This window comes from Penicillium subrubescens (assembly GCF_028828155.1).
Source record: "Penicillium subrubescens strain IBT 31985 chromosome Unknown utg000006l_segment0_segment0, whole genome shotgun sequence".
NCBI classification, from domain to species: Eukaryota; Fungi; Ascomycota; class Eurotiomycetes; order Eurotiales; family Aspergillaceae; genus Penicillium; species Penicillium subrubescens.
In genome coordinates this window covers 1770928-1784120 of record NW_026643156.1, presented here as the reverse complement: position 1 = coordinate 1784120, position 13193 = coordinate 1770928, and the positions used below count along the sequence as shown (strand labels likewise).

The 13193-nt window shown below is 51.9% G+C and overlaps 7 protein-coding genes across 7 annotated transcripts; 3 read left to right on the top strand and 4 right to left on the bottom strand.

The window, feature by feature from the left end:
• Positions 1 to 103: 103 nt before the first annotated feature.
• On the bottom strand, positions 104 to 3187 carry pmt1 (protein mannosyltransferase 1; the record flags this gene model as incomplete). The annotated part of the gene is made up of 5 exons (XM_057155074.1): positions 104 to 619; positions 708 to 2168; positions 2231 to 2514; positions 2573 to 2862; positions 2931 to 3187. 5 exons carry the CDS (start codon positions 3185 to 3187, stop codon positions 104 to 106), a joined length of 2808 nt encoding a protein of 935 aa, XP_057006204.1.
• Positions 3188 to 4001: 814 nt separating this feature from the next.
• Positions 4002 to 5685, top strand: N7473_009134 (SURP domain-containing protein; the record flags this gene model as incomplete). The annotated part of the gene is made up of 3 exons (XM_057155073.1): positions 4002 to 4089; positions 4141 to 4194; positions 4259 to 5685. 3 exons carry the CDS (start codon positions 4002 to 4004, stop codon positions 5683 to 5685), a joined length of 1569 nt encoding a protein of 522 aa, XP_057006203.1.
• A 521-nt stretch (positions 5686 to 6206) lies between these two features.
• N7473_009133 (Sas10/Utp3/C1D family protein) lies at positions 6207 to 7103 on the bottom strand (the record flags this gene model as incomplete). The annotated part of the gene is made up of 3 exons (XM_057155072.1): positions 6207 to 6638; positions 6697 to 6869; positions 6923 to 7103. The coding sequence occupies 3 exons, from the start codon at positions 7101 to 7103 to the stop codon at positions 6207 to 6209; spliced, it is 786 nt and encodes a 261-aa protein (XP_057006202.1).
• Positions 7104 to 7544: 441 nt separating this feature from the next.
• On the top strand, positions 7545 to 8789 carry N7473_009132 (ketopantoate reductase family protein; the record flags this gene model as incomplete). The annotated part of the gene is made up of 1 exon (XM_057155071.1): positions 7545 to 8789. One exon carries the CDS (start codon positions 7545 to 7547, stop codon positions 8787 to 8789), a length of 1245 nt encoding a protein of 414 aa, XP_057006201.1.
• Positions 8790 to 8889: 100 nt separating this feature from the next.
• N7473_009131 (uncharacterized protein) lies at positions 8890 to 10433 on the bottom strand (the record flags this gene model as incomplete). The annotated part of the gene is made up of 5 exons (XM_057155070.1): positions 8890 to 9211; positions 9273 to 9387; positions 9440 to 9557; positions 9630 to 10217; positions 10290 to 10433. 5 exons carry the CDS (start codon positions 10431 to 10433, stop codon positions 8890 to 8892), a joined length of 1287 nt encoding a protein of 428 aa, XP_057006200.1.
• A 393-nt stretch (positions 10434 to 10826) lies between these two features.
• coq4 (ubiquinone biosynthesis protein COQ4) lies at positions 10827 to 11813 on the top strand (the record flags this gene model as incomplete). Its single annotated transcript, XM_057155069.1, has 2 exons — positions 10827 to 11034; positions 11158 to 11813. The coding sequence occupies 2 exons, from the start codon at positions 10827 to 10829 to the stop codon at positions 11811 to 11813; spliced, it is 864 nt and encodes a 287-aa protein (XP_057006199.1).
• Positions 11814 to 12094: 281 nt separating this feature from the next.
• N7473_009129 (DNA-binding protein) lies at positions 12095 to 12771 on the bottom strand (the record flags this gene model as incomplete). Its single annotated transcript, XM_057155068.1, has 4 exons — positions 12095 to 12378; positions 12531 to 12541; positions 12605 to 12696; positions 12748 to 12771. The coding sequence occupies 4 exons, from the start codon at positions 12769 to 12771 to the stop codon at positions 12095 to 12097; spliced, it is 411 nt and encodes a 136-aa protein (XP_057006198.1).
• Between the last annotated feature and the right edge of the window lie 422 nt (positions 12772 to 13193).

The following is a 13193-nucleotide window of genomic DNA, read 5'->3' as shown; positions in this document are numbered from 1 at the left end:
GAAGAGAAAAAATAGCTATAAGGTTTCAGGTTTCATGATACATGGTGTAGGGTTTTCTCATCCCCTCTTTTACCACCCCCCAGCCCAGCCTCAGACGAGTCGCTTATTTAGTAGCGTCATAGCCTTCACTGGCAGGCTTAGCCTCGGGGGAGCCAGTGCTCTCCTCAGAACGGACATTGCCTTCGACCACTGAGGCAGGGCTCTCGGGTGGGATCGAGTCCTCGGGCTTTCCGGAGCCAGTCTCGGGGTTCTGGCCCTGGACGTCCGGGTGAGGGGGTGCAAGCTGGCCATCCACGATGGGGATCTCCTGTGCGTGCTCAAGCTTGGAGCGAGACTCGTATCGGGTCTCGAATTTGACCTTGCCCTCGGAGCGAAGAGAAGCGACAACATCCTCGGGAAGGACATTTCCATGCTGGTCGCGGTACTCAACACGGGCGACGGAGCCGGAGAGCTTGGGCTGAGTGACCGCGGCCTGCTCTTCTGGCTGTTGTTGCTGGGGGATCTCAGCAGCAGGTACTTGTGCCTGCTGCTGCTGGTGGTCCCCGGGCTTGTGAATCTGGGCTTGCTCGGTCGGAACGGTGTTCATGAAGTTGTTCACATCGGTAACATATTGGCTCAGCTGTTGGTGAAAGTTCGTGTCAGCCAAGTTGATCGTCGATTTAATTCTAATATCCTCGTCGTGGAGGCCTCCACTCTGGTACACTTACGTCGGTGTGGAAGGTGTTGCAGTCGAAATCCCAGCCATCCAGAAGCTTAACCTTCTGGCAGGCACTCTGGGTCCAGGGGTTGCCGTAAATCAAAGGAGAGTAAAGCGTGAAAACTGCAATGCTGAGGACCAGGAATCCTGCCATCAAAACCTTGCCAATTGCAGGCTTCGTTGCCAATCCAAGGCTCTTAATGCGGTTGGTGATAAAGTCGAACTCTTGGCAGAGCACCATGATGGCGAAGTAGAGAGCTGGTAGATAGTGATGCAGGAACAGCTGACGAGCCATGAGGAAAAATGGGAAGTAGTGGAAGAACCATCCAAGAACGCTGGTGCCGACTTCATAGTCGAAGCGCTTGAACGAGACGTGGCGGTAGTCATTGCAGCTGCGCTGCCAGCGGATAACCGCAATGGCCTTGAAGAGGAAGTAAATACCAATGGCAGCAGTCGAAGACCACCAGATAAGTGGGTTACCCAAAAGGTAGATCTGGCGGTTGTCCTTGCCCCAGAAGTTGATACCCCGGAGAAGGGTGGGCCACGAAGGAGGACGAGAGTCCCAGGCGTGAGACTCAACCAAGCCAGCGTTGGTGGTCCACATCACCTTCTGCAGCTCCCAGAACTTGCCCAAGAAGCCGGGGTTGCGGTAGTTGACCTTCTCAGCGTCCACAGGCATCATGGGGTGGGTGTTGGACTCAATATACCAGATGCTGTTTGGCAGGGTACCGCCACGAGCGCAGGTAACCTCTTGCTGCTCGAAGCCCCAGTCAGGAAGCTTGACCTTGTGGGAGAACAAGACACAGCCAGTCATGACGTGCACAAGCTTGAACTTGGTCTGGATGGTGCGGACGCGCTTCTTGGCTTCGGCACCATCAGACATAGACTTCACAATCTCAATCTTGAACAGGTCATTAGCATCACCGGGGAAACCTTCGTATCCGTAGGCGGAGACCTCGAATTGCCAGTCGGCCTCGGTCACAGGCGGGCGCTCATCGTGAGAATGGACACGTCGGTGGGTAATCTCATGGTAGAGGCGGACAACGGCTCCATCCTCGATGAAGCTCACGGAGGAGTTGTCCCAGGCATACGCGCCCTCGATCTCACCATAAGGACCCAGGGGCTGAGTCTGATTCTCCATGATGAACACGTTGTTCTCATCCTTGTGGGGATAAAGAGTAATCTGCTGCTGCTTGCTACCGGTGGGGTACATGTGGTTGTGCGAGTGCAGGTAACCACCTTGGGTGTTGTGGTGACGAATGCTGACACGGGAGCCGAAGGAAACGTCCGCGGGCACGTCCTGCATGGACTTGGAGTTCAAGGTAGCCTGGAATTCCGACGACATGAAGCCATCACCCTCTCCAGGGTTGACCAAGCAGAGGAAGTGGATACCGAACATGGCCATGTAGAAACCCAGAGGAATGACAATCAGGCAGAAGACGCGGGAGAAGAAGTGCTTGAACCAGAGTCGCTGGATTCATCAATGTTAGCATTGCAATTATGATCAACATATCAGTTATGTCAGGAACATACCGGAGTCACTGTCTTGGAGTCGCCGAGCACGACCCAGAGCTGGAGGACTGTAAGAGACCCAACCCAGGCCATGGTGAAAAGGCCAACCCACTTAACGCTGAGAGTAGCGCCAAGGGAAACACCAGTTGCGGCGAGCCAGAACCACCATGGGCCCTTGAAAGCTGCATTAGGTCCCAATTCCTGCTGGTTTGTGAAGCAGCTGAAGGTCAATGCAGTCAGGGCAGTGAAGAAAATCAGGGGCGAGTCCAACAAGATCAGGCGAGATTGAGTGGTCAGGGCGTTATCTATACTTTCAGTCAGTGATGTTTAGGGAGTGAATATGGTGCCGCCTCTGGAACCCACCGAAAATGACAAGGCCAGCACCCATAACAGCAGTTGAAGTTCGGCATCCAGTCGCCTTGAGAGTCAAAAACATCAGCGAGACCGTGAGAACACCGAGAACAGCGGGAAGCATTCGCATTGCCACGTAGGGCACGCCAGGCTCGAGATAGTCCTTGCCGATATCCTTGAAATCAAAGTCTCCATTGAAGCCAGCCAGCCAGCCCGCCAGCGTGATCAACAGTTTGGCAAGTGGCGGGTGGACATCCATAAAGAACTTTCCCTTGATGTACTTGCTCGCGAAACCACCGAAACTAAGGAGAGACACAGAGGGTTAGCCTTCACCTCTTGCCAATGGAAATGATTTGGCGACGGAACATACTGGACTTCATCGAACACAACACTGCTGGGCTGGTAGATGCGGAACAAGCGGACAGCGGCCGCAATCAGCGTCACCAGCACCAGCAGTTTGTAGTCGGAGGCGGGGAGGTTGAGAATATTATTGTCCCGTACACCGTCTGAGGCATAGCTGACAATCTTTGGGGTCTTTGGGGCCTTGGGGTTTGGCGAGCGACTGCGAGAGCGCCGGCCGCGACTCTGCGGCCGCACGGCCAGTGTATCCTTCGATTTCTGGCCCATTATGGTTGATTGTTGTCCGCGGATGCGTGACGGAGGACGGTCGTACGGGATGAGCGGAACAATCGAGAGTCGAACGGCGGAAATGGGACGAAAAGAAAAGAAGATATAAACCTAGTGGGGTCGTGAATGGGTTGCAAAATTAGAGGAATCGAATCCAGAGGGCGCAATAGCTATTGAAAGCCGCAGATATCGGAGCTTTCAACAGCGCGCAGCTCTTCACCACAACGGTACTGGTGGGATCGAGATTAATGATCGTAGATAGTGAGAAGAAAAGTCCCCATCACAGGGCAAGAAAAAAAAGAAAAGAAAAAGATGATGAAGAGAGTGTCGAGAAGAATGGACGGAAGCGTGCAGAGGTCCGTCTTGAGGCCAGATCGACGAGCGGAGCGGGCAACGAGAGACAAACCAGAACGTGAGAGCGCTAAACGGCCCCTTAGATTTCAGCCCCAAGACCCGAGGCTGGCGTCGGCCCATTGGATGTATGTATTTATACGAACTATTTGATGAGATAGATTTTACTCCATACATTTCTCATTTCTATGGGAAGCATTAATTACGCCGATTACCTCCTTCTGCTGCTTCTCAACCCCTCAAAGTATACAAGACTAATTGAAAGCGGAGCAACAAAGCCGCGCTGGATGTACACAAAACTCGCCGCACGCGGGTGCATTGCACAGCCACATTACGGGGCCAGAGCTGTGGCTAGTGAGGGTGGAAGTTAGCGTGGCTGGTGCAGTGGCGTAGTCAGCACCTCATTCAGTCTGGAGGTCGGGAAAAGGTGCTCTCTCTCTAATCGTAACTTCAAGAACCAGCCATGGAGTCGTCGAATGGAAACACTCCCCTTCCAGAGGACATGAACAAGTCTCCGGAGGGCTTGGTGCTTCCTCCTAAAGATATTCGAGGTTCGTCACCTCCTCCTCACGCGAGAGACTGCTGCTAACCATGTTTTCCAGCCATTGTCGAAAAGACCGCGGGCTATGTCGCTCGTAACGGATCCGTCTTTGAAGGTGAGAACATCCCCTCTTACACATCAGACGAATCGCGAACTAACTCTGAAACTTTCTATCTTAGATCGTGTCCGTGAAAAGGAAAAGAACAACCCCAAATTCTCCTTCCTAAACGCCGGCGACGCCTACGAGCCTTTCTACCAGTGGCGCCTCACCGAGATCAAGGAGGGCCGTGGAACCGCAGTCTCAGCCGGACGACCTGGTGAAGCTGTTGCAGCTACCGAGCCCGAGAAGCCCAAGGGGCCTCCAGAGCCCCCCGCGTTCCATTTCTCCGCGCGCATGCCTATCATCAATGCGCAGGATCTGGAAGTGGTCAAGCTCACAGCGCTATATGTCGCCAAACGAGGAAAGTCTTTCATGACTGCATTATCGCAACGCGAGGCTCGGAATTTCCAATTTGACTTCCTCCGCCCTCAGCACTCTCTGTACCAATTTTTCACACGCCTAGTCGATCAATACACCATCTTGTTGCGACCCGAGGGGATTGACGAAGCTACCACCCAGCAAAAGCGGATCGCCGAGCTTGAACACACCGTGAAGAACAAATATCATATTTTGGAACGCGCCAATCAACGGGCAGAATGGGTCAAATACCAGGAGCAGCAGAAGCAAGAGAAAGAGGAACTGGAAGAACAGGAACGCATCGAGTATGCTCAGATCGATTGGCACGACTTTGTAGTGGTCGAGACGGTCTTGTTCACGGAAAGCGACGACCAAGCAGACCTGCCACCGCCGACTTCTCTCAACGACTTGCAATCCGCCTCCTTGGAGCAAAAAGCCGCCATGTCCCTTAACCCGCTGCGCATCGAAGAGGCCATGCCCACCGACCTCGACAACCCGACCTATTATAATGCCTACCCAGCCCAACCCGAACCTTCCTTTCCCGTCCCACCACCTTCTGTCTCTCCATACCCGGCTCAAGCAGCAGCCCCATATCCGCCACCCGCTGTGGACTATGGCAGGCAATACCCCGCACAACCAGAGGTACCGCAAGCCCGCACAGAGTCGCCCGTGCCTGTACCAGGTCAACCTCCCATGCGCATTCGCTCGGACTACGTGCCTCGTGCCCAGGCCCGGCGCCAACAAGCCGCAGGAGCTACCGCACTTTGCCCGAACTGCCACACGCAGATTCCCGTCGCCGAATTGGAGCACCACATGCGTGTCGAGCTGCTTGATCCTCGATGGAAGGAGCAGCGTGCGAAGGCCGACTCCCGCAGCGCCACGACCAATTTGTCCACTGTCGACGTCGTCAACAACCTCAAGCGACTTGCCAGCCAGCGCAGCGATGTCTTTGATGCCTCGCTCGCGCCAGATCCTGAAGAGGAAGCGCGCCGCAAGCGTATGGCTATGGGCGCTGGTCCTGATGGTAGCCTTCCTCCTGGAGTGTCTGCGCCACCGGGTCCGGCTATTGGACCAGGAGGTGTTCCCAGACCCCAGAATACGAATATTGAGGATCAGATTCGGCATTTCCATCAGCTTGCCAAGCAATAAACTCATGCTTTAGATCGAGCAATCTGATGATAACTAGCTTCTAGCTCATTGGCAAAGGATCTCCGGGTCCTCTTCATTCTACGTATTGGTTCGCATTTGGAGTTTTGGGCGTGCTTTCTCTTTATGTCTTTGCGAGAATTCGGGCTGGAGAATGGATGTGCTCATTTGTATCATAACTTTACCACTATTAACGTTACTACCAAAATTTTTATCTCTAGTGAGCGCTATTTATCATGTTCTAGGAATGGTGTTAGTCCGTGATGGCTATAGCAACTTGTAGATGAGTAGATCTAGGCGCTTGGAACTTGATAATAGACAACACAGCTGGTGGAACTAGCTACAAGGCGCACACTTACAGTTCCAGTCAGTCGGTGCGGTGCAGATTAAGGTCTTTTGAATCTTTTTGGAATTCCATGGTAACTGGGTATCTATGAACTTCGTGATATACACGGTAGGATTTTGTAAAGCAGGCTGGTCGGTCCCGCAACGAAACGCATTGAATGCATATAGCCTGTGAGAAGTTATTTGGCCTCTCTGGCCTTGCGACTCTCCTCCTTCTTCCGCCGCCTATCCTTCTTCTCTTGTCTGCGCTCTGCCTTGGTAGCCTTGCGACCATGCTTCTTGCCACTCTCATTGCGTTGTTTAGCCTTGTCTTCCTTGGACTTCTTCTTTTTCTTCTTCGTTTCGAATTCAATGAACTCTTCGCCTGTTTTGAAGTCCTTGGCGGGTTCATCCGCTTCCATCTCTTCGTCAGAATCGTCAGAATCGTCAGCCTCCGCACTGGGTTGGGCAGTTGAGGGCACAGCGCTATAGACACTCTCAGACTGGGCTGGTGAATCCTGCACTGCTGTAGACGCAGCCTTCTTCGCAAGCATTGCGGCTTTGAGTTGAGCCCGCGCCCGCTCTTTGGCTTCCCGTTCTGCTCGCTCCAGATCGATCTTATCATTCCCAGCCTGTTCGAGTCTGTTAGTGGTCTGTTGTATCTGTAGTTTCCAGAGAAATATGGCTCACCAGGCCGTGCTTAATGAACCGCCCTGCAGCTGCCTTGTCGAGGACCATGGTGCGCTGCTCAGGTTCCTCGGGTTCTTCCAGCGCCTTCATCTTATCGAAGTATTGCCTAACGCGCGTGATTTCCCGGAAGACCGGGTGCTGCTTTGCGTCCACTCCCTGGAGTCGTAGATAAGCTGTAAAAATGTCAGCAGATGTTATTCATGCGAGTTTCGAAAGTCAAGCGTACAGAAGATTAATGATTCGAGGGTATAGGTTGTCAGCACGTGGATTTTGGCCTTGTCGAATATGGGCATGTTCTTCGACATTTTGTTCAAGGAGCTGCCCAGCAAAGGCTGCAGGGCATCCTCCAGGTCATCCACATCGTCATCCAGCTGCTCCAGCAGCGGTAGTAAATTTGCCGTGTCCATGGTGTCGTCGTTGTTGGAGTTGATAAAAAGTGCCGCAAGAAAAATTAGGACCGATATATATGAGGCGGTATATCGGGCGGTGTATATCAGCGGGTCCGATCATTCGCGCAATGGCGCTGTTGCAGTTCAATATTTCCTCGGCGCGAGACGAACACAGCTACCTGGTTTATGTGAGGAGCTCAGGGCTCATTCGGACGACAAAAAACGCAAAATGTCAATTTAAACAATCGGCGATCCTCGAATTCCCGTGCGACCTTGTTCTCTCCGGACAGAACCTCCTCCCATCATTATCTGATTCGTCGATCGGGGAGACGTCTTCCCCGAAACACCTTCAAAGTGGTGCTACAAATATTCGGGCGCCGCCCGCTATGGCGGAGCGGTGTGATAGATATTTGCATTCAATGTCGAGTACGACCTAGCGGAGGACCTACAACGAAATACATGTCAACATGGGTGCAAGATGTCGAGGACATTTCTCGCGAGACTAAAACGCCGAGTCTGACCGGGCGAGTGCACATAATCGGTCTTGGAAATGCAGGAACATTCATTGCACACTCGCTTGCATCGCGGCAAACTCCGCCTCCAATCACCCTTCTTATGCACCAGGCCTCGTTCTATCATGCGTTCCGGCGGAAAAAGCGGAGTTTGGCTGTCAACTACAACGGTCTCGATGATAACAGGACAGGCTTCGATGTGGAGGTTTTGCATGATAGAGTGTGGCACAGGATACCTTCGAAAGAGGAGTATCTCGAAGCCAGCGAGAATCCCGATATTATCGAGAACGAGGAAGCTGTGCCCGAGGAGGAAGGGCATATTGAATGCTTGATTGTCTGCTGCAAGGCTTATATGACTGAAAAAGTTATCAGAGGAGTCCGTCACCGTCTGAGTCCCGATTCGACTATCCTTTTTATTCAGAATGGCTTGGGAATTATCGAGAAACTCAACAAGGAGATCTTCCCGGACGAGAAGAGTCGGCCGAACTACATGCAAGGCGTACTCACCCACGGTCTGAAGAAGCAAGACTCTTACAAGGTCGGCCACGTGAATGTCGGCTCATTGACCCTCAGTCCGGTAGTCACTGGCCAGACTCCGCTCATCCAGGCCGAGAAGGACACACACTGGGCTCCTACAACAAAGTACCTGCTACGTCTTTTGACCCTCACCCCATCTCTCGTCGCCACTGCCGATACTCCCGCCGGCCTTTTGCAATACCAGCTGGAGAGACTAGCCGTTGGCTGCGTTCTCAGCCCGCTTGGAGCAATCCACGATTGCAAGAACCGCGAGCTCTTGTACAACTTCCCAGTCTCTCGCACCATGCGATTGCTTCTCTTGGAGATCTCCAGTGTGATCTGTGCTCTCCCTGAGCTGCGTGGCATTCCAGGAGTTGAAGATCGATTTTCGCCAGAGCGTTTGCGCCGAATGGTCCTTAATGTTGCCTCGAACCGTCCTGAAGATACCAGTTCGATACGTAACGATCTACATTACCAGCGAAATACAGAGATTGATTTCCTGAACGGGTGGATTGTGAAGCGTGGCGAAGAGCTAGGCATGAAATGCGTGCTGAACTACATGATCCAGCAGCTGGTGCTGAGCAGGATGTTTATTATCAATCATCGGGAAGCCAGCGCGGTTCCAATCGACTTCGAAAATGTCATTCTCTCCGGTGACAAGGGCAAGGACGATTAAGGCATCAGAACTGCTTTGATTGTCATGCCCTCACGGCATTTTTTTTTCTTCGTAAACATATCCTTTTCATTGCGGCTTGGAGAGTTAAAAAGTTTCCTTATCACAGGTCAATGGCCTCCAAGGCACTCTCGCAGATCTCTTTGATCTGGCCCCATCGCTGCAACAACGTCTCCGCCTTCTGGCGATGAGCTTGCACCACGGCATTGGATTGCATTGCCGTCCGCAACGAGTTCATAGCTGCATCCGCCTCGGCAGCATAAGTCCGAACCCATCCCTTGATGATGGCTTCCGACACCTTCTCATCTACACACTCGGTCGAACCCTCGAGAACGTGGTTCCTCCAATCCTCTTCATTCATGTACACTAGAGCTGCCGCAACTTCGGTGCGGTAGCAGACCCCTTGGGAAATCAATTGGTAGTTACTGGCGAAATAATTAGCGGGGACTTGAATATACCAGACTTGAATATACCAAATACACTTACCCGTAGTATTGGTTCAACCACAGTTCTTCTTGCTTCTCGGCGGTGTTCAGATCACGGAAGATGATGTCGTCGAGGTAAATGCAGTCGTAGTCGTTCTTTTCCAGGAAGAAGCCATCTGGATATTCGGGTTAGCGTTCGAATCACCGAGCCATATGTTGCTGTCTTACATTCTGCCAGTAGGAAATCATTTGGATGTCCACCATAGCTCATATACACCTCATCCCCTTCCTCATAGTCTTCAGTGGCGCACAGGGTGTACCCATCTTCATCAAATTTGACGTCACACTAGTTACCAAGTCAATCGAAGCCCCTTCTAAAGAACCAGCAAGATAAAAGGAGGAATAAAGAATAGCATACCTCGACATCCGAATGATTGAAGTAATCCGCAAAAGGCAACATAGCCATAGCATCATTTCGATCCTCAGGCGGCTCCTGACCCGCACCAACCCAATAGAAACTTCTCGTATTAAGAATAAGCCAATGATACGAGAAAGACCGCCAATCAGTATCAGGCAGTGCAGCAGTGACATCCGCCCAGGCCTTGCGCAGCCGAATTTCCTGGCCCAGAAGAAGATTTCGGTGTTCACTCTCATACTTCTTGACGGGATTCCCCTTGTCAACCGAGTTCCAAGTCCCTGAGATGCAGGGAGGGAGGAAATTCGGCTGGTTTGAAGACTCGCTGTCAGTGTCAGTGTCAGGCCATGGAAGACCACCAAGCACTTTGGGCCATAGTATTGGCAGGCTATCTTCGAAGTCTTGACGGGTAGGCCAGGCTTTGCGCCATAGTTCGTATTCAGCCAACTCTTCCTCACTTCCGTGGGTGAAGTATGCTGCCAGGATGGTGTGCACGGCAGTGCCTTCGGGGAATTGGACCTTGAAGGAGGAGGGGATGTTGTCCATTGTTAGGATTGTGCTGGCTGGCACTTGGACAACAGCTTCTCCTTTCTTCGGGTGGTGATGTATATCAGCTTTTGTATTCATATGGTGTCCTTGATTGGCGAGGGTTGAGGTTCTTACCTTGATTTTTCGAGTCGCTATCATTCCCAGCCCTCGACCTGGAAAACGGGCCGGAGCGACGCCAAAGGCCTCAACTCCGCGGTCCATGGCCCATTTTGTGAAGGCTTCGTGGTTCTCACCGGGCCACCACTCTGGTCGTGACATCTTGAATGGGTAATCGCTTTTTATCAAGGGACGTGATGAATCTTGTGCAGGTTAGCATATGTAGCGAGGGCAGGGTGAAGGTGAGACAAACCAAGAGCAAGCTAGATTGAGTCAATATTTTATGCTAATGTGAAGGATCTATTGTTGAAAGGAAATATCCATGATGTGTGAACAAACTTGATTCCGAATTCTTGACTTCTCACACAGATGCCAATCAACAAGTGAGGGCTGTGATTGTGGAGCACTTATCTCTTATCGATAAGCGATAAGTGAATTTATCGATAACTACGGTAGCCCACAGCATCCAGTGGCGCCCTCTTCCCGGATATCAGACCACTCCATGGCTCTGTAACCGAATGTTATTTGGTTGTATATCGAGCCTAAGAATACATCATGTCGGTCTTGGGGAGGCGCGGGGCTTGCAAGCTTCGGGCTTTGGCTTCTTCCCGGTCACCAAGTACCGCGAGCTCTTTGCGACCCTTCTCCATCCTCAACCGGCCACAGCCAAATTATCCCGGCCATGTCCCATTGACTACTATCGAGCGTGGTGCTTTAGCTGTTGGTTCAGCAATTGGGTCTTTGATTAACCCTCGAAGAGCAGGTATGCCCACACCCGTAGAGCTGACCATGACAAGCTTCACGGTCGTATCAGCGTCATTGGCCTCTCCAGCTTCTAGTCAACTAGAACTACAAATAATCAGATCAAACTAATCCCCCGCTCCAGACTTGATTGCAGCCCTCGGCGAAGCCACCGCAACCCCATACTTTATTTACCGTCTCCGAGATGCAATGCTCTCCGATCCCACCGGCCGACGCATCCTCCGCGATCGACCCCGCATCACCTCCGAAACTCTCCAAATGTCCTACCTCCGCGGTCTCCCCGAGAACTCCGTCGGCCGCACATACGCTACGTGGCTCGACCGGGAGGGCGTATCCCCCGATACACGAGACAACGTGCAATATATCGATGACGAAGAGTGCGCCTACGTTATGCAGCGGTACCGCGAGTGTCACGACTTCTACCACGCGGTAACAGGGCTGCCAATCTTTGTGGAGGGCGAACTTGCGCTGAAGGCGCTGGAGTTTTTGAATACACTCCTGCCCATGACGGGCTTGAGTTTGTTCGCGTTTATACGGATGAAGCCTGCGGAGAAGGAGCGCTTTTTGTCGCTGCATTTGCCGTGGGCGGTGCGCAGTGGGCTGGGCAGTAAAGAGTTGATTAATGTTTATTGGGAGGAGGTGTTGGAGAAGGATGTGGATGAGCTTCGGGCTGAATTGAATATCGAGCGGCCGCCAGATCTGAGAGAAATTCGGAAAATGATTCGGCAACAGGAGAAGCGGGAGAAGGAGAGACTGCAACAGCAGCAGATGTCGAGTTGAAGCTGAGGGTCTTTCGGTCTCGTGGAGAATGTGTACGATTATAGTTTTGTCTGTCTGTAAACAATATCCTCCCCAAATGCAAAATGGAACAACAATCTTTCAAAGAAATATCAACTCGTCTGAGACGAGGTACCAGACCATGAACGCCTGAAGTATATTTTGAGGATCCCTGAGAAGGGGAATCCAGAATGCGATAGGAAAAGCAGGGAATCATCCCAAGAAAAAATCAAACATAAAAATGGCCAGGGCTAAGCGCGAATCATGACACTCACTCGTCTCCTTTACAGATCGAGCAAATCATCATCATCATCCCAACCGCCTTTGCGCCGGGTAATCACAATCTTGTGTTCCTCCTCTTCCTTGCGCTGATTCTCGGCAACGGCGTTCAGGAGCTCCTTCAGCTGCTCCTCGGTCACCTTTTGGCGGATTTGGCCGGTCTGGGCTAGCATCATGAGTCGGTTCTCGATATCGACGGCACGCGATTCCTTGACGAGGCGGATGCGGCCGAGGCGATCGGCAGCGGCGGGGTCGAGGATCTGGCTCATGATCGCGGCGCGGCGGTCGGCTGTAAGAATGGGGGTATTAGTTCGTCGTTTGGTTCATAGGCGTCGATAATATCGGGGGATGGGCTGCAGCAGAGCGAAGGGTCTCAAGGAGCTTCCGCTACTCGGGTCTTGCGGGATGTGGACAGTCCGTGGGCGAGATGTGGTCACCTACATTCAGCTTGCCTATATTGCAATCATTTATTAGTCTCGTCCAAGTTTAGTAAAGATTTGGGACCGATAACTCACCTCCTGTCTTCCTGGCCACCTTCTTGACTAGGACCTCCTCCGCGCTGGCCCTGCTGCTGCTGCTGGAGCTGCGCCATGCGAGCTCGCCTGATCTATTTCCTTGTTAGAGGATGGGGTATGCTGGTCATGGGGAGGATACTAACCTCTTCAAGCTCTGCGTCCGCCATGATATCTGTTAGGGCACGTGGATTGGTGCTGGAAGTATGAAGTAATAGGTGGTTGGTTTACCGGAGTGGAAGTTAAGGCTTGGGCGAAGATTGAATTGGTAACCCCACTTGTTCCGCCTGAGGCCGCCACGCGGGGGTGTCATCCAAGATCCAATGTAGACAGCACATGATACTATACATGGCTTTAAGTATTCATCACATAGTTATCATGTTTTTGTATATTTTGGAGAGGAAATCTATGAATTAGGGTAGAAGCTGTTTTGCAACTGTATCCAGCCCCTTTGTAACATGTCTAGTTTGCCTATTAGCTTCAGTAATATACTCTGGACTCTGCTGAGCACAGGTCATGTTAGCTCAAATATATATGTTTTCAGACCTCGCTATAACTGTGCCAACAATATGGATGTATTAATATTTCCACA